The sequence below is a fragment of the Anomaloglossus baeobatrachus genome, chromosome 5 (genome assembly GCF_048569485.1).
Source record: "Anomaloglossus baeobatrachus isolate aAnoBae1 chromosome 5, aAnoBae1.hap1, whole genome shotgun sequence".
NCBI lineage: Eukaryota > Metazoa > Chordata > Amphibia > Anura > Aromobatidae > Anomaloglossus > Anomaloglossus baeobatrachus.
Genome location: NC_134357.1, coordinates 407,884,482 through 407,903,384, shown reverse-complemented (window position 1 = coordinate 407,903,384; position 18,903 = coordinate 407,884,482). Strand labels below are relative to the sequence as shown.

General features: G+C 45.2%; 1 protein-coding gene across 1 annotated transcript in view; it reads left to right on the top strand.

The window, feature by feature from the left end:
* Positions 1 to 13,737, top strand: part of LOC142311643 (all-trans-retinol 13,14-reductase-like) — an 84,673-nt gene extending 70,936 nt beyond the window's left edge. The window contains exons 9-11 of the mRNA XM_075350210.1: positions 5,238 to 5,404; positions 11,186 to 11,345; positions 13,274 to 13,737. Coding sequence (XP_075206325.1) covers positions 5,238 to 5,404; positions 11,186 to 11,345; positions 13,274 to 13,419 — 473 coding nt within the window. The 3' untranslated portion in view covers positions 13,420 to 13,737. The remainder of the gene's footprint in view (positions 1 to 5,237; positions 5,405 to 11,185; positions 11,346 to 13,273) is intronic.
* Positions 13,738 to 18,903: the final 5,166 nt, after the last annotated feature.

Here is an 18,903-nt window from a genome sequence, read left to right as displayed (position 1 = left end):
ACAGGGCCTTAATCTGATAGGAAGACTTCAGTCCAACATGGATGCAGTCACCAACTCCAAAAGTACTGTATACTGTAAAAAATAATCAACACCTTGCAACAAAAGAAACCTGTGTAACACAAAATAAAGCCGTGTAATGTGGCTCGGGGCGGTAGCCATGGATGAGGTACCCGCAACAAAAAGATGGGGTCCTGGGAGTGTGTGTAGTGGTACTGTTGCTGCTGTGGACACCTTTAGGTTCAGCCCTGCTGCGCTCTGTGCAGCACCAGACCCCTTTTACCCCAAGACGAAGAAGCCAGACATGTTTGTAAAACAGAGTCCATTTTACTAAAGAATAAATTTACGTACGAAGGGAATTTTACGTACGAAGGGTATTACACTCGCAGTGTTCTTCTGCACAATACCGAGGCACATGCATAATGGTTCTGGACGGCGGCACAATACTTGTAAACGTTTCAAATGAGCAGCACAGCAATTGTGGTCAATCCTTTCCTTAAGAAACTAATATGGCCTGGATGGCATGTGAAGAAAACGCACTTCATATTGCTCCTCCATGGTATCCTGAGAAATCCTGTGCTACCTTGAGAAATATGCTCTGTCTCTGCCTGAAACGGCTTATCCTGCATCTCATACTTCTTTGCTGTGCAACGGTGGTCCCATTGTTCCAAGAGAAACATGTCAAGAAGTAAGAAATCAGGGGAGAGAGGTGTGCAGCCGAGGGAGGAAATGGTACGTAAATGAAAGTAGTATGAGAGTTATATAGTTTTGAGATGAGAAAAAAAAAAATTCATAACAAGAGAACAGCATTTATCCCGAATCCTTCAAATGATACTGCTCAGGATCTTAAAGAGAACCAAACCAGCAGCATTTTCATATATAAAGTAAAAGCCAGTGCTGTACCGATGCTAGGATGCTGAATGTAAGAATACTTTTGTTCAGAGATTGGAGGTTTTATTTCAGAAATATTTGCAAGTAAAGTTCCAGCAATGCACTGTTATCTGATTGACAGGTGCAACAGGAAAAGAATATGACATGCCCCACCAGGGCCTGGGGGCACTCGTTACAGAGCCGGCTCTGTTCTGCTCGGAGGATGATGTCACGGCGACAGGTCCTGGTCCCGTGACCCCGGCGGTGTCGTTATTTAAATGGCGGTGGTGGTGGGAATTATATTTTCGATGGAGATGTGGAGAGGTGCCGCCGCTGCTGTTCAGTTCCCCTGGGGTCGGTGGTGATGCAGCAGAGTTGGAATAGTTCTCCACAGGTAGAGCTGGGCGCCAGTGCTGTTGGGAGCAGTAGGCTGTAATGGTGGGGCGCAGGGCCGGAGGCGCAGGGAATAACCGGACGACACAGGGATGCAGTCACAAGGTCTTTACTCACAGTTAAGGGTTCCAGATTAACACGTCTGGACGGTCAAATGCTGCCCTTGGGGTGCTGAGGTCTGCTGTGATGAGCCCCAGCCGATCCCAGATAGTTCAGAGGCACAACTCGGTGCACCCTTCTGTGTTCTTTCCTGGTTGTCTTCCTGCGCTGACCTCTTCTGCCTGTCCAGCGCCTAAACACAGAGCCCCAAGCCTGTGTCGGGTGGCTTGCAGCTCTATCCCTTGGTGCTATATGGTCACCTTTTCACTGGATGTGTGTGGATGTGGCTTGGGCACTTACAGTAACCTCAGCCTCCGGTTTGCTAGCTGAGCCTTGTAGTTCTCCACTAGTTGAGGTGTCGGTCCCCTACTGCGGCCAAGTCCCTCCACTCCGGTATGCCGTTTGTGGAACGAGACCACAGTTGTATAGCGCACTTCCCGTGGGCTCTAAGACCCTGTCTGGCTGTGCCTGGGCTGAGCTGCTGCAGCTCCAGGCCCCAGGTCTTCACTCCTCCGCTCCTACTTTCCAACTGGCTAATGTTCCACAGTGTGCTCCCACTAACTAGACTTCACCTCCAACCTGGCTTAGATGATGGTGCTACTTCCAGAGACCATACATACCATAGCTTAGTTGCACTAGGCCCTAACAATGGCCTGATGGAGTGTTGCTAAATGAGAGTGTAGCTGTGTTTGTTGTGTACACCGATTTGTGACCTCCTCCTTACCCAGGAATGGGATACTACACCTTTAGCTGAGGTGCAGTACCTCTATCGCGACTGAAGCCTCAGGGGTGCCACAAATATGTGGGTCAGGTCTTGCTATCTATTTCCGCCCCTGCCTACCTGCCTTGGCCTTCCTCCCCTTGTCTCCGTCATAGACGTTAATTCCGGTGCAGGCAAGCAGACAGGGGCGAGAATAGATAGCAAGACCCCACCCACACATTCCCTTCCTGTTGCATCTGTCACTCAAACAGCAGTGCATTGCTGGACCTTTACTTGCACAAATTTGCTTTGTTTTTTATACTTCATAATATTTGTCTTTGACAAAACTTTATTGATATACTTAGGTACAGATTGTATGCGTTTTTTATGCATTTCCACTGCGGAAAAAATGCACTAAAGTTCCGTTTTTACCTACAGATTTGACATATTTAATACTAGTCTATTGGGAAAATCTGCTCAGAAAACTCAGAATACCCACAAGAGAAATTGACGTGTTGTAGATTTGAAACACCCACCACAGGTCAGGTTACGCTGAGTAAAAATGAAGCCCAGTGGACATGACATTTCTGAATATCCCATCCACTTTCCTGGAACTGTAAGAAGCTGCACATTTGACGCTTTGAAAATAGATAGCGTCCAAAACTCACCAAAAGCTCATTGTGGGAACATAACCTAACACTAGCCACCAGACCTGGTCACTAGTCACTGCTGCTAACGCTTGAAAAACTGGTGCAATCCATGACAGCTGAAGTAAAGGCAAGCAATCTGAGTGGTGAGCCATTTCAAGTGACTAACTACCTCCTCTGTGATACAGGGTGCAGATGGGTCGCCATGTCAGCCAGGGATCTGCTGAAACGCCCCTGGCTGCCATATTGGTACTTTTGGGCGTCATAAGAGACCATAATTTTACCTATATTATGTAGCACTGCATCTAGCGATCAAAAAATTAAAGCAGATTTAAGTCTCCTAAGAGACTTAAAAAGGAAGCAAAAAAAATGTTTTTAAACATAAAAATCACCACATTTCTAACAAATCACCAGCATTTTCCCACTTTAAAAAGAAATAAACATATTGTATATTACCATGTTCAACAAGTCAAGCTATGAAAATATAAAATGATTTAACTAATTTGCCATAAAGTAAAAATAAATGACTAGAATTGCCATATTCTAGTAACCCTCCCTACGAAAAATACAACATAAAGTGCGTAAAGTGATCAAAACATCGTGTAACATAAAATGGTAACAGTTAAATTGGCAGCTGGCCATGCAAAAATCAAGCCCTCATACCTTCTCCATTCACAGATAAATTAAAAGTGTTGGTTCTCACAAAATATTTTTTTTTTTTTACAAATGTCTAATTTTTTTTCATCACTTAAAAAAATGTTTTAAATTTGGTATCGCCATAATCTTTATCATTATTGTTTAACAGCCTTTAGCTCGATCTTGAGCCATGGTGACTTGATGGATGAAAGCTCTGTAGGAAGATCGATGATGTGCAAACCTAGATAGGTCCACCAGAGTCTTTGCCGTTATCTTGATAGTAACAAGCCATCCGGTTGCTGGTCTTCTTCTTCTCCTTGTTCCTGCCATTCTTACGACCATGATGTCCTTCTGTGATTGCTCTCTTCGTATGATGTGTCCAATGTAGGCAAGTTCTAACTTGGTGATCCTTGCTTCTAGTGACATGTCTGGCCTGACTTCTTTTAAAATTGATTTGTTTGTTCTTCTTGCCATCCATGGTATTGATAACATCCTTCTCCAGCACCACATTTTGAAGGCGTTGATTCTTCTGTCTTCTTCTTTTATCGTCTTTTATTCTTCTTTTACCGTTCTGGTTTTCCATCCATATGTTACTACAGAAAAAGACCAGACTATGTTCTAGCTGTGTCTTCGTCACCAGTGAAATGTTCCTCAATTTGAAGACCTTGTCTCCTTGTTGATTTGCCCATAGCTGTTCTCCTATTGACTTTTGGTGTCGTGGCTGCATCTTGAATAATAAATGATTTGAGTAGGTTGAAGTCCTTTACAACTTCCATTTCATCGCCTTCTATCTCTATTCTATGTGTCCTGGTACCTGTCAGTAGTAAATATCTTGGTCTTCTTTGCATTGAGTAGGAGTCCCATGTTTGAGCTTTTCATCTTGACACTCCTTAATAAGTCCTTGATTCCATCTATGCTTATTGCTATCAATGTTGTATTGTCTGCATATATAAGATTGTTGATGATTCGTCCAGCAATTTTGATTCCTTTTTCCTTTTCAGCAAGTCCAGCCTTCCTGAAAATAGTCTCTGAATATAAATTGAAGAGAAATGGTGACAAGATATAGCCTTGTCTGATGCCTTGCTCTACTTTGAACGATGCTGTATCACTGTGTTCCAATCGAACTGTTGCTTCTTGGTTGATGTAAATGTCTCTGATATGGCTGATCAGATGGTTTAACACACCCATATCTTTCATGGTATTCCAATGTTTCTGGTTATCAACATAGTGAAAGACTTTACTGTAATTGATGAAGCAAAAGTAGAGCTCCTTGTTATATTCCTTGGCCTTTTCCACTATCCATTGGATGTTCGTAATTACATCTTGTTTCCCTGCCTTTTCTAAATCCTGCTTGTTCCTCTGGCAGCTCTTTGTCAAAGTAAGGCTGTAGTCGTCTTATTAGGATCTTTAGTAGTATTTTACTGCCATGAGGTATGAGCGCAATAGTTTCCACAGTTCGTACCATCTCCCTTCTTTAGAATACGAATAAACACTGATCTTGTCCAGTCCTTGGGCCATTTACCAGTTGTCCATATCTGTTGACACAGGCGTGTGATGACATCAACTGCTGCTTCAGAAGACTTTATTAGCGCTATTGGATTATTATCTGAAAAATCAGTGAATGAATAAAAAATAATCCACCTTACCCCCCAAAAATCGTGGTATTGCATTTTTTTAATTATTTTACTGCACTTAGCAGGGTTTGGTTTTTTTTTAGCATTTTTCAGTACATTGTATGATAAAATAAATGGTGTCATTCAAAATGACAACTTGTTTAGCAAAAAACAAGCCCTGATGTTGCTAGAAAAAAATAAAAAGTTATAAGCTCTCAGAAGAATGGGAGATAAAACAGAAGTGCACCTTACAAATCCCAGCTTATGTTGCCTCTTTTACAGGTCATTCTTGTATGACTCTGCTGACCATGGCACCTTATGACTGGTTCCATCAATGGAATGACCAAAAACCACGCAACCGTGGAGGAGAGTATCATGGTATGAAGATGAAGTTGGCCAATCATATGGTTGAAAAAGCAATCAAAGAAAATCCACAACTACAAGGAAAGGTAATGCACACAGATATTCACAATTATTTGAGGTTACTTTGAAGGGACTCACAGAGATGAGCAAATCTCCCAAAATTAGTTTCAGACATATTCGCTGAAATTGGCAAATTTGATATGGTCCAAATTACAAAGTGCCCTGATTCCCAATTATGATGATCTGAGGATTCAGGAAACTCCAAATCTTAATAAAAAGAGGGCCAACAAAGGGTTTCAAATAATAAAATATTTTATACATCCATCCTAGACTCACCCCTCCAAGCCCTTTGCTATCTTCAGATCAGTGATCAATGTAGGGTGCTAATTCTCACTTGCTCACGTAGGGAGGAACACACATCATGAATATATGAAACGACGTGCAGGGGTGGGCTGGACCGGGGTGCATATGCCCCCCTTAGACAGCTCCCCACGTAGCTGTGTGGGCCACATAGCCGGCACTGTACCTGTGACTGCAACTTCTGGCATATTGCAGTTTTGCAGTGTGGGCTGTATCTGCTGAAGAGATATCACGTTGCCCGAGCAGAGAGGAGAAGCAGAGGAGGCAAGATGGTGTAGTCAGTGAGAGCTCAGGCTGGTAGCCAACCCGGCTGGGGCCGGATGTTTCTACACTGTCCAGTGACGAGTTGGTAGGACGCTGCTCCCCTCCTGTCAGGTCCTGGTCTAGATTCTAATGTTGTGTCTGTCTCTTTATCTGATGCACGTTACATTTATGGCAGCTGCTTGAACTTTTATTTCAAAATTTCTTTATTGAGCTTTTTACATAACAATCTCATTAATATATGATAAGATTAACAAGCAATTGAAAAAGAAGGGGGATAGGTACGGGTTGTTAAATCAGTGGATTGTAGTAATCGTTGAATTTTATTAATAGGGGAAGGGATTGGGGAAGAATGAGGGGGAGCTGCTTGAACTTTTAAACAGATCAGGTGTCCCTGTTGTTGCGAGTCACCAGAGCATTTAATCCATGCCTGAGATAGAGCGACAGACAAGACTGGTCAGTATTGTGCACCAGACTGATAGACGTGACCCGGCTATGTGCCTACAGGACATCACAGATTATAAGTCTCTTTCACTCACGTTTTCGAAGTTGCTTTCTTAGTCATCTATTTTTTTTGGGGGGGGGGGGCTGAAGTTGGTTTTTCAGTTTTTTTCACAGGTTTAACAACAAAAATCAAAAGTCACAATAATAAACTACAATGCAGAGAGGTGATCTAATGTGAATACACTTAAAAGCATCTACAAAACTTTGGAACAAAAATGGGCATCAAAGGGGGCACCGAAGAGCGTTATTAAGAGGGTTAAATTACATTGGGCCACTGATTTCACAATGCAGATACAGTGACACAGATAGGGATGCCCCGCATCAAACTCAGGTCACTCCAGCCTGGCCCAAACAGGTTCTGAGCATCAGAACTGCCATCAAAGTGGGCAAATATTCACATACTTGAGTAAGTAATTGCTGTTTGATTCCCCCCCATCAAATTCCAGTCACTCCAGCCTAGCCCAAATGGGCTCTGGGCATCAGATCTTGCATCAAAATAGACAAATAGGCAATTTTCCCAAATTTGAATAAGTAATTGGAATTGGTTTTTTCAGGGGTTAAATTACTTTGGGTCACTGACATCACACCACTATTATATAGACAGTGATGCCCCATATCAAATTCAGGTGACTTCAGCGTGGCCCAAATGGGTTCTGGACATCAGAACTAGCATCAAAGTGAGCAAATAGCCAATTTTTCCCACATATGAATAAGTAACTGGTGTATTTAAAGGGTAAAATGACCTTGGGCAACTGGTCTTACAGCACCAGCACAAAAATAGTGATGCCTTGCATCAAATTCCGGTCACTCCTGCCTGGCTCAAATGGCTTCTGGGCATGAGAACTGTCATCAAAGTGGGCAAATAGCCAATTTTCACAGATTTGAATAAGTAACTAGTGTTTTTTAAGGAGGTAAATTACTTTGAGCTTCTGATCTCACATGACCATCACAAAAATAGTAAGGTCCTGCATCGATTTCTGAACACTTCCACCTGGCCCAAATGGATTCTGATTCTGGGCATCAGAACTGGCATCAAAGTGGGCAAATAGCCACTTTTTACAGATTTTAATAAGTATCTGGTGTTTTTTAGGGGTTAAATGACTTAAGGCCACTGATCTTACATTACCAACACAAAAATAGTGATGCCCCGCATCAAATTCAGATCACTTCAGTCTGGCCCAAATGGGTTCTAGGCATCAAAACTGGCATCAAGTGAGCAAATGGCCAGTTTTCACAGATATGAATAATTAACTGGTGTTTTGTTATTAGCTAAATTACTTTGGGCCACTGATCTCACACTAACATTTTATAGATAGTCATGCCCCACATCTAACTCAGGTCACTCTCATACAAATGGGTTTTGGGAATAAGATCTTGCATCAAAGTGGGGACATTTTCACAGATTTGAATAAGTAACTGGGATTTTTAAGGAGTAACATGACTTTGTGCCATTAATTTTACACCACTAGCACATAAGAAATTGTACGCCGTGTCAAATTAATGTCCCTCCAGTCTGACCCAAATGGGTTCTGGACATTAAAACTGGCATAAAAGTGGGCAAACAATAAATTTTCCCAGTCTGAATAACTAACTCGTGATTTTAAGGAGTTAAATTACTGTGGGCCACTGATCTCACACGATCATCACAAAAATTAAGGTCACTCCAGCTTGGTCCAAATGGCTTCTGAGCATCAAAACAGTCATCATAGTGGGCAAATAGCCGATTCTCCCAGATTTGAATAAGTATCTGGTGTTTGTCAGTTTGTCACTGATCTCACACCACCATTTCATAGATTGTGATGCCATGCATCAAATTTATGTCACTGCAGCCTGTCCCGATTGGATTCTGGGTATCACAACTGGCATCAATGTGGGCAAATAGCCAATTTTCACAAATTTGAGGAAGTAACTGGTGTTTTTCAGGATTTAAATGACTTTGGGCCCCTGGTTTTACAGCACAACACAAAGATAGTGATACCCCTCATCAAAATCATTTTTTTTTCAGGCTGACGGAATGGTTACTGATCAAAAAAACTGCATGAAAGTGAACAAATTGCATCTGGTTTGTTTTAAGGGTTACGGTAAATGGGTTGTCCGGTCGTAAGCTACACGTCTACAGTCATTCTACAGGTGCATCTCAATAATTTAGAATATCATCAAAAAGTTAATTTATTTCAATAATTCAATACAAAAAGGGAAACACATACATTATATAGAGTCATTACACACAGAGGGATCTATTTCAAGTGTTTATTTCTGTTAATGTTGATGATTATGGCTTACAGCCAATGAAATCCCAAAAGTCATTATCTCAGAAAATTAGAATACTATATAAGACCAGCTGAAAAAAATATTTTAAACTCAGAAATACACAAAAATTCAAAGATTAGGTAAATCTAAGGCACCAGAGACACTCTGGGTAATAAATATAAATTACGGACCAGAGGTATGCAACGTGCATGAAAACTTTATTAAATAAAGTGGCAGGTCACACTATTAAAAACAATTAAAAACTGAGCAAAAAGCTCATGTTTACAACATATTGCAACCTCCCCTGGGTTCCCTATAATGAGGCTATAATATGACCATACAATACAGTCTCTGGTGTAACACAAATGGCCAGGTTACAGAAGCCTGTGTAGGGGGGTTAGGGTCATGCCCACCCCTGCAGAAGTAGTCAGCACCTTCAAGGTTACGTATAATATTGTTTAATATATACGGTATGTTGGATGGTATGTTACATCAATGGCCACCAGGTGGCAGTGTGGTAGTACAGCTGTCCTAGCACCTGGGTGAGCAGAGAAAGAGTTAAGTAAGGGGAGGAGAAGCTAGCTTATAAAAGAACGGGTGATAGAGAGGAGCGCAGGAGAGTCCCCCAGTAGTAGTGACAGATGTAGCCCAAAATTATTGATTCTGACCCTAAAGGCCACTTTACACGCAGAGATAAATCTTTGGCAGATCTGTGGTTGCAGTGAAATCATGGACATATTGTTCCATTTGTACACAGCCACAAACCTGGCACTGATTGTCCACAATTTCACTGCAACCACAGATCTGCCACAGATTTATCTCTGTGTGTGACAGGGCCTTAAGGGTCGCCCCTACGATCGTGGACATGCGGGATCCTGTATGGAAAGGATTGGCTAACTGCGTCCCCAGAAGCGGGGTATACTCCGGTCAGTCAGGGGAAGGCATCCGTTTTTTCTGGATCAAAAACCCGAACATTCCCCCTGCAGGACCGAAGGTCAGTTGTGCCCTCTCGAGTAGGGTATGTCTGGTTCCTAGCCTGAGCACGGACGGGAGAACGCTGTTATGCGTGGTCCTTCATATTCGAAAGCGGTCCCTGTGGGTGGGATGGAGCGACCTAAAAGACTTTATGATACAGTCCGTGCCAGTGTGACGTTAAACAGAGTTGAGGGGCCTAGCGGTGTCAGATGGAACCCAGGTACCAGGTCGCCCGTTAAATTTAATGCTGAGGCGGAGTTGAAACAGACCCTGAACGGTGCCCGTGTGATGTGATTAGAAGTTACTCTTGAGGTTAAGAACAATAAAGTCTGGTTGCTTGCAAGAATAAGAAACCATGTCTCTGATTTATTGGCTGTGAGCAAGAGTGAAGTGTTGCTTGGGCGGAGGCTGAGTCCTTCTTTAACTGGTGTGGCGACAGGAAGGCATGGGGTTAACCAGCGGCTGCGCCCGTTGACCCCTGAACACACGGCTACCACTGCCTGCCCCGTGCCCGCTACACCTGCATACTGCAGACAGTCCTGCTTCTTCAGCTCTTTTGCCAGTTGACCAAACTGTTCACTGGCTTCTCCCACATTATGTTTCTGCAGAAATCGTCTAATTATAAGACCCTGGTACCATACAGTGAATATTGGGAATTATAAAGAGCGATTCCACAGACCCTGCAGGGCTCAGTGCCGTACTGATGACTCCCACAGTAGGGCGCACCGCGCGGACACAGATGAGCATCACAAATGATGTCTATTTGTGATGCTGATTCTCAATGTCTAAGAAACTAACTATAAGGTTAGTGTGTCAGTTAATACTGCACGTCTAAAGGATTGTCCTGTTCAAGACAACTCAACACATCTGGGAATACATAAGCTTGTGTGATCCCATCATCTCACCATCTTACACCTATTTAAAGTCTTGTCACCTCCTTTGACTTTATGAATCAGCCAGAGATAAAGACAACAATGATGGGCCGCTATTTCTGGGCCATTGCTTTATACTTGCCCACCAGGCTAAAATTCGCCAGCCAGCTCATCAACATGACATCATAGGGCGGCGTAATCAGCATTGGAAGACCAATCACCTATCCAAAGCTGAGAGCTGCAGCAGCAGGACAGGTGAAGAGCGGGCGTATGACAGGTGAGTATAATACTTTATTGATTTTTTTAACCCCTTTCCTGCCCCACAAATATTCATTTTGCTAGTTTTGAGCAAATTGAATCTCGGAAAGCTTGCGACAAAGTCAGTAAATTATAAATAAATTCACTTGTCTCTGCCACTGGGCAAAACTGATATATTGTGGTTAGTGCTGACCCATAAGTTGTGGTCTCTTTGAGGTTCTTTGGATCTCTTTTCTGTGCACTGCCCCGTCATGCTATGTACCAGGGATGTCTTTTTTTAAAAAATTACCTGTGGCAGACCTTAATTATGAGTTCTTAGTAGTTCCAATCATGTTTTATAACCACTTCTGTATAATCACTCACTTTTTGCATTTTCCTTGAACATAGATCGAATATGTTGAAGCTGCCACCCCAGTGAGTAATGAATATTATCTACGAGCACCAAAGGGGTCCATGTATGGTGCCGAGCAGAACTGCAGTAGATACCAGTGTGACATTATCACCCGAATGAGGTCTCAGACTGCAGTGCCGGGACTATACCTGACAGGTGAGAGATGTTTAATGTGGAGAAGCCATATCTATAGAGCTGCTTCTATCCAACAACAAAAAAAACTGTTACCATGTGCAAACAGAGGTTTTTAGATTGTCAGTCTTGAGAAATGAGACCTCAAGACTAGTCCCTTCTGGCTGCAGCAAGGGGTGCTGATGAGAGTAGACCACCCTACATTAACTCTTTAAATCTTTAGTGTTTTCAGACTTTAAAAGGTTTCCCAGAATCACAACTGTTTACATATACACAGGATAGATGCCATTTGTCTAATCCATGGAAGTCAAGACCCCCATCAATCATAAGAATCATGGTCTTGTGTCCCTCATTTGAATAGAGTTTCAGATATACTTAAGTGGAGCTGCTAGAATCAAAGCCTAAGGAACTCTTGGATCTCCATCAGTCCCATAGGCCTTGATGCATATAGCAACCATTCACAGCACATCTGTCATTGTATAGATCACTTTAGAGCAATGAAAGCTGCGCTATGATTGGTTGCTTCGCATACAGTTATAAGTAATCCTTTATCCATAGGTTTGGATGAAGGATAGGGAGTAGCTGCTGGAACACCAGGTCTCTGAGAAGCTCTGCCTTAACCTTTGTCAGGCTGCATAATTTTGCCAAAATTTCTCGACCCCTTATCTCGGAAGGGAGTGGAGATATTTTATTGAAATTTGGCCAATATATTCTGGACCAAAACTGCTGAGATGTCACGAAATTTCAGCCCTCTACGGCTTTTCTAAAAAAAAAAATTATTGCAATTTAAAAAGGAATAGTTAGAATTGTACCTATTCAGCCGGACAAAGGTTAAGAGAAGCGAAAGTGAGCATGCGCTACCTCTCCTCCATTCATAGTCAAAGGGAATGCTGGAGAAAGCACACTATACAGCGCTGCTATTTCTACCAGTCTCCATTCAATCCAGAGCCCCATTTTAAAGACTATTTGATTATCGACCTTTTGATTGTTGATCGCTATCACAGCAGTTGGACCCCCAACAATCAACAAGTTACTCTTATTAGAATTGTGAATACAGCCCTTTTCCTAAGGCTACTTTCACACTTGCGTTGAACGGTATCCGTTGCATTGCGTTGTGTAACGGATGCAACGGATGTGTTGCATATAGTGACACAACGGATGCAACGGATGCTGCAAAACAACGCAATTCGTTTTGATTTTTTTTTTTTTTTTTTTCCCGGTTTTACCAGCGGCAGACTATAGTGAACGATCAGCTGATCGTTCCCTGCAGCCGGCCGCTGGGTGATCAGCTGATTGCTCCCAGTAGCCGGCCGCCGGGTGATCAGCTGATCGCTGTCACTTGCCGGCGCCCGGGCATGCCGGCGGGCGGGCGCTCAGCTGAGCGCTGTGACTTGCCGGCGGCCGGGCATGCTGGTGGCCGGTCATTCAGCTGAGCGCTGTCGCTTGCCGACGGCCGGGCGCTCAGCTGAACGTTCGGCCACCGCGAGCCAAAATAAAGTTTGATTTAAAAAAAAAAAAAAAAAAAAAAAAAAGAGCATGCGCAGTGAAATCCAGAGGATTCCGCTGCTCAAAATAACGTTACATGCTGCGTTCCTCCCGCTGGGCGGAAGCAACGGAGCGTCGCCCAGCGGAAGCAACGCAGCTCCTTTTGGTACAATCCGTCAACCATACAAGTCTATGGGAAACAGCGGAATCCGTTAACGGATTCCGCTGTTTCCCAAAAGGGCGGATTGTAACGGAAGGAAAATAACGCAAGTGTGAAAGTACCCTAAGACAGTGGTCCCAGAGAATTGGATTCCCAGTTAGTAAATGGTTTCTCTGTGTGACCGCTGCAGAGTAAATGTTGTATTATATGTTGGACTTAGATATGGGCGCGGTGGATCTGTAACATTGTATATGGATGACCGGGGTGAATATTGTTTGAATATTATGTGTCTTCTACTTTTTTCCAGGGCAGGATGTCTTCAGCGGTGGGGTGGCAGGTGCAGTACATGGAGGATTACTTTGTGCCTGCGCTGTCCTCAATAAGATCCTTTACATTGATCTCATAATGCTGAAAAAAAGGCTTAAAAAACGGATAAAACAGAGGCGCTCGTGAAAGTGGAGCTGATCTCATCCATCAGAAGTCTTATTGGAACTGTAAACTGAAACATTACATGTTTTTGTGGTACAAAATATCATTCCTGCTGTATTTCTGACATAGACAATAAAGAGGAGCGATAAATGACAGATTAAATACAAGTTTTCACAGGCACGCATACATATATACAGCATATACCTTCCTCTAATCCACTTTAATTTAAAAAAAAAAAAAAAAAGCAAGAAAACAGTTTATTTAGATCATGAGTATCACAATGATGACCATACACACCCAAAATAAGATACTTTAAATAAAATTATTGTCTTCTTTCATTCCATAACATATCATCTAGTATTACTTCTGTATCTCACAATATATACATATTTTTGTTTTTTATAAGTTAATATATTAGCTCCAAAATCCATACAAACGTGACCTTTTTTGGCTTTCTACAACTCCCCCTATAGATCCATTTATCCTCTTATATATCTCATCATATTAAACCATATAATCATCCTGTATCTCCTCATAATACTCCATATATTCTCCCTATATCTCCACCTAATACTCCACATAACCTCCACTATATATTACTCCATATAACCTCCCCTATATCTCCTCCTAATACTCCATATAACCTCCCTACATCTCCTTCTAATCTCCCCTACATCTCCTTTTATTACTCCATATAATCTCCCCTATATCTCATCCTATTATTCCACATAATCTCCCTATATCTCCTCCTATTACTCCATATAACCTCCCTATATCTCCTCCTATTACTCCATATAACCTCCCTATATCTCCTCCTATTACTCCATATAACCCCTATATCTCCTCCTATTACTCCATAAAACCCTCCCTATATCTCCTCCTATTACTCCATTTAACCCCCCTATATCTCCTCCTATTACTCCATATAACCTCCCTATATCTCCTCCTATTACTCCATAAAACCCTCCCTATATCTCCCCCTATTACTCCATGTTACCTCCCCTATATCTCCTCCTATTACTCCATATAACCCCCCTATATTTCCTCCTATTACTCCATATATCCCTCCCTATATCTACTCCTATTACTCCATATAACCTCCCTATATGTCCTCCTATTACTCCATATAACCTCCCTATATCTCCTCCAATTACTCCATATAACCTCCCTATATCTACTCCTATTACTCCATATAACCTCCCCTATATCTCCTCATATTACTCTATATAACCTACCCTATATCTCCTCCTATTACTCCATATAACCTCCCTATATCTCCTCCTATTACTCCATATAACCTCCCTATATCTCCTCCCATTACTCCATATAACTTCCCCTATATCTCCTCCTATTACTCCATATAACCTCTCCTATATCTCCCCCTATTACTGCATAAAACCCTCCCTATATCTCCCCCTATTACTCCATGTTACCTCCCCTATATCTCCTCCTATTACTCCATATACCCATCCCCTATATTTCCTCCTATTACTCAAAATAACCTCCCTTTATTTCCTCCTATTACTCCATATAACCTCCCTATATCTCCTCCTATTACTCCATATAACCTCCCTATATCTCCTCGTATTACTCCATATAACCTCCCTATATCTCCTCCTATTACTCCATATAACCTCCCTATATCTCCTCCTATTACTCCATATAACCTCCCTATATCTCCTCCTATTACTCCATATAACCTCCCTATATCTCCCCCTATTACTCTATATATCCTCCCTATATCTCCCCCTATTACTCCATGTTACCTCCCCTATATCTCCTCCTATTACTCCATATACCCATCCCCTATATTTCCTCCTATTAGTCCATATATCCTTCCCTATATCTCCTCCTATTACTCCATATAACCTCCCTATATCTCCTCCTATTACTCCATATAACCTCCCTATATCTCTTCCTATTACTCCATATAACCTCCCTATATCTCTCTGGTTACTATGTACACATGTTCATAACTCATAGCCATCATCTCCCCCTACAGATTTTCTTCTCATTGCTATAAGTAAACTCGTTTGCTCTCTAGGTTCCTCCTTATGACCTCCACGTGGTCTTCTTCATTCTGCGATGCTCCATATACACAGTCCTCTTAATGATCTGTGTGACATTGAAGAGTAAACATAAGTGGGTTTCAAGTGTCTGTGTTGTCATCGTCCCAATACAGGGGGTGCAGGATCCGGGCTGTTTAATATCACACTGGTGTAAGATGGCGGACTGGAGGAACTGGGAGGGTAAAGGAATGGCTTGGCTGTAACCTACAGAGGATGAAAAAAGTTGTGGTGCTGAGACACATTTACATACATACATACTAAAAAATAGTAAATCATTTTCAGTTGACAATTTTGATTAATTTTGAAGGTAGAGATCTGTCGCGGGCGGAGGAGGGGACGCCGTGCTCTCCCACTGCTCGGGTCCGGCTGCCGCTGCTGCTGTGGCCTGCTGCTGCTCGGTGGCTCGAGCGATGGGCCGGATCCCGGGGACTCGAGCAGCGCTCCTCGCCCGTGAGTAAAATGGGGTTTGGTTTTTGGGATTGTTTATTGTCCGTGACGCCACCCACGGTTGTGGTGATTGTGTGGACACCACCGCTGCTCTGTATGGGGATCCCGGGAGTGGTGACAGGGAGCAGCAAAGTTGTTGGTTCTCCCCTCCGTGGGTAGGGGGTAGTTGTCCCGGGGCCCAGTGATGAGGTGGGTGATGAGGGATGTCGGGGCCGGTGCAGGGCTTGATGGGGCGCAGGGACGCGGGGGGCAGCGCTGTGCCTCACGGCACTGTGGTACTCACTCAGCCTGAGACGGGGACACAGTTCTCGGTAAAACACACGGCTGGAAAGACGGTTCCCACGGACGGCTGCTGTTGCTTTTCCCCAGTAGTTGACGGTGACGGTCCCTTTTCCTGCACCTAAGATTATGTTGGTAGCGATGGGTTCCCACCGGTAACCCGCTCCCCGGCTTGGATATGTGCCGGAGGAGCCCCTCTTTGCCCGCAGGCGCTGGCCCTGAGAAACTGGTGCCTTGGCGGTGGCGGTGTCTCTCTCTAACGGTTGGACTGTTGCCTTCAATCTGGACTTGGTTGTTGGGAGACCCAGAGGTCCCCTTCACTGACGGATTTGGCAAATTCACGGCGACTCCTAGCCTTGCCGGGATCCGAAAGGCCCCTGCCAATGGTGCTGACTGCTCTTTGTATACCGCTCCGGTACCGCCGGGCCATCACCCGTCCACGGTCCTTTCGGCAACCTCCAAGCAGCCTCTCCTGCAGACAGTCACCGCCGTCTGCTGACCTTGCTGTCTCAGTCCGGGGTACACACCCGGACCAACTTCAGGCTTCCTCAACTGTCACTTTTTCTGCCACTACTCTCACTGTCCTCCTTTATCACTTCACTTCCACTTCACTCCTGTTCTCACAAAACTCTAACTTCATCTGCCTGGTTCTCCCGCCTCCAGGGCTGTGTACTCCTCGGTGGGCGGAGCCAACCGCCTGGCTCACCCCCTGGTGTGGACATCAGCCCCTGGAGGAAGGCAACAAGGATTTTTGGTTAGCTTTGGTGTACCTATCTGGGGTGTAGGGTGTGGTGGTGTCATGACCTGAGACCCCTGGCTTGCCCAGGGCGTCACATTCCCCCTTAGCAAAATGCAGACCGTCCGCGGGCTGCCCGTCCAACACCGGTTTTATTTTCTGAAAAGATATAAAAGGTAAACATACAAATAAAATAACTTCATCCCACATCGGGAGGTTCATTTCTTAAACGTTACGTAACATTTCAAACGGTTGCGGCTGCCGCTCTCTCCCACCCAAGTAACCTGGCCCTGATGCTGCCCCTAAAACCCAGGCAGCACCCCTTGACCCTAGTCCTGAACCAGTTACCCGAGCGGGATCTGTCCTTCCCCTCCAGAGGGTAGCCACCATTTCCTGTGGTGGCTGGGCCCCAGCCTGCTCCACTGCGGGCCCTCCCTCCAACCTGCCTCTCCGGAGGCGGTAACGGTTAGCTGCAACAAAACATTTTTATTTACATGCCACTAACGTTTGTGGTTGCCCTGCAAGTTCTCGGGCCTGTTCATAGAGAGTTCCCTATGCAACTTTTCAAGCGGTCCCCACGGGGACAACAATGCTGGCAACGGCCGGTTCCAATCACGGTGCTGACAATCAGGTTACTCCATCAGTTGATCACTTTCATTTTTCTCTTTCAAAACTTTTAAACTTTAAACACATATAGGTGGTCCCAACGGGGACAACTGCAGCGGGCCTCCGCTGACCTTGAGGCGGCTACCACCGCAGGGGGTCGGCCCACTCAGGGACCGAACGGTACATGGGGTTCTCCCTCCATCGGCAGTTCAACCCCGAACCACTGACAGCCGTTAGGAACGGCGGCGGAGGCGGCACACTTGGGACCTCTTCTTCCATCAACGGCATTCTCTCCGGACCCCCGGCCGCGGCGCTGATGTCCGTCTCCCACTCAATCAGGGCTGGTTCTGGGGTTTGGGTGGACTGATCGCGACGCGGCACGGCCGCAGCGGCCCCTTGCTCACGGGCCCCCACTACGGCAACCATTCTGCGCATCTCCGCCTTCCAATCCATCAACTGCTGCAGGCTCTGCGCCCTCACCTTCAAGCAGAACTGACCCAATTCTCGCTCCAGCCACTCAGCGGTCCCGGCGGGGAGCTCACCCGGGCCGCAGTCTTCAAAGGCTACTCCTCCTCTTTTTCCCCAGAGCTTAGATGCCCCGGTAGCGGGTATTCCCGCGCTCCAATTCGAGGACGCAGCCATTCCTCCATCCGCGTCCCCCTTAGCCTCTTTCCGGCCCCTCCTCTAGCAGGGCGGGGTTTTGGCCTTCGCGCCTCCGCTACTCGAGAAGACGCTCGAGCGGGAACTCTTCGCGCCAAAGATGGCGACTTCTGAAATTTTCCGGCCGGACACCTCCGGCGGTCACAAGGCGCACCTCTACCCAATGGCAGAGCGGTAAGATCCTGTTCGTGACGCCAAGTTGTCGCGGGTGGAGGAGGGGACGCCGCGCTCTCCCACTGCTCGGGTCCGGCTGCCGCTGCTGCTGCGGCCTGCTGCTGCTCGGTGGCTCGAGCGATGGGCCGGATCCCGGGGACTCGAGCGGCGCTCCTCGCCCGTGAGTGAAAAGGGGTTTGATTTTTGGGATTGTTTATTGTCCGTGACGCCACCCACGGTTGTGGGGATTGTGTGGACACCACCGCTGCTCTGTATGGGGATCCCGGGAGCGGTGACAGGGAGCAGCAAAGTTGTTGGTTCTCCCCTCCGTGGGTAGGGGGTAGTTGTCCCGGGGCCCAGTGATGAGGTGGGTGATGAGGGATGTCGGGGCCGGTGCAGGGCTTGATGGGGTGCAGGGACGCGGGGGCAGCGCTGTGCCTCACGGCACTGTGGTACTCACTCAGCCTGAGACGGGGACACAGTTCTCGGTAAAACACACGGCTGGAAAGACGGTTCCCATGGACGGCTGCTGTTGCTTTTCCCCAGTAGTTGACGGAG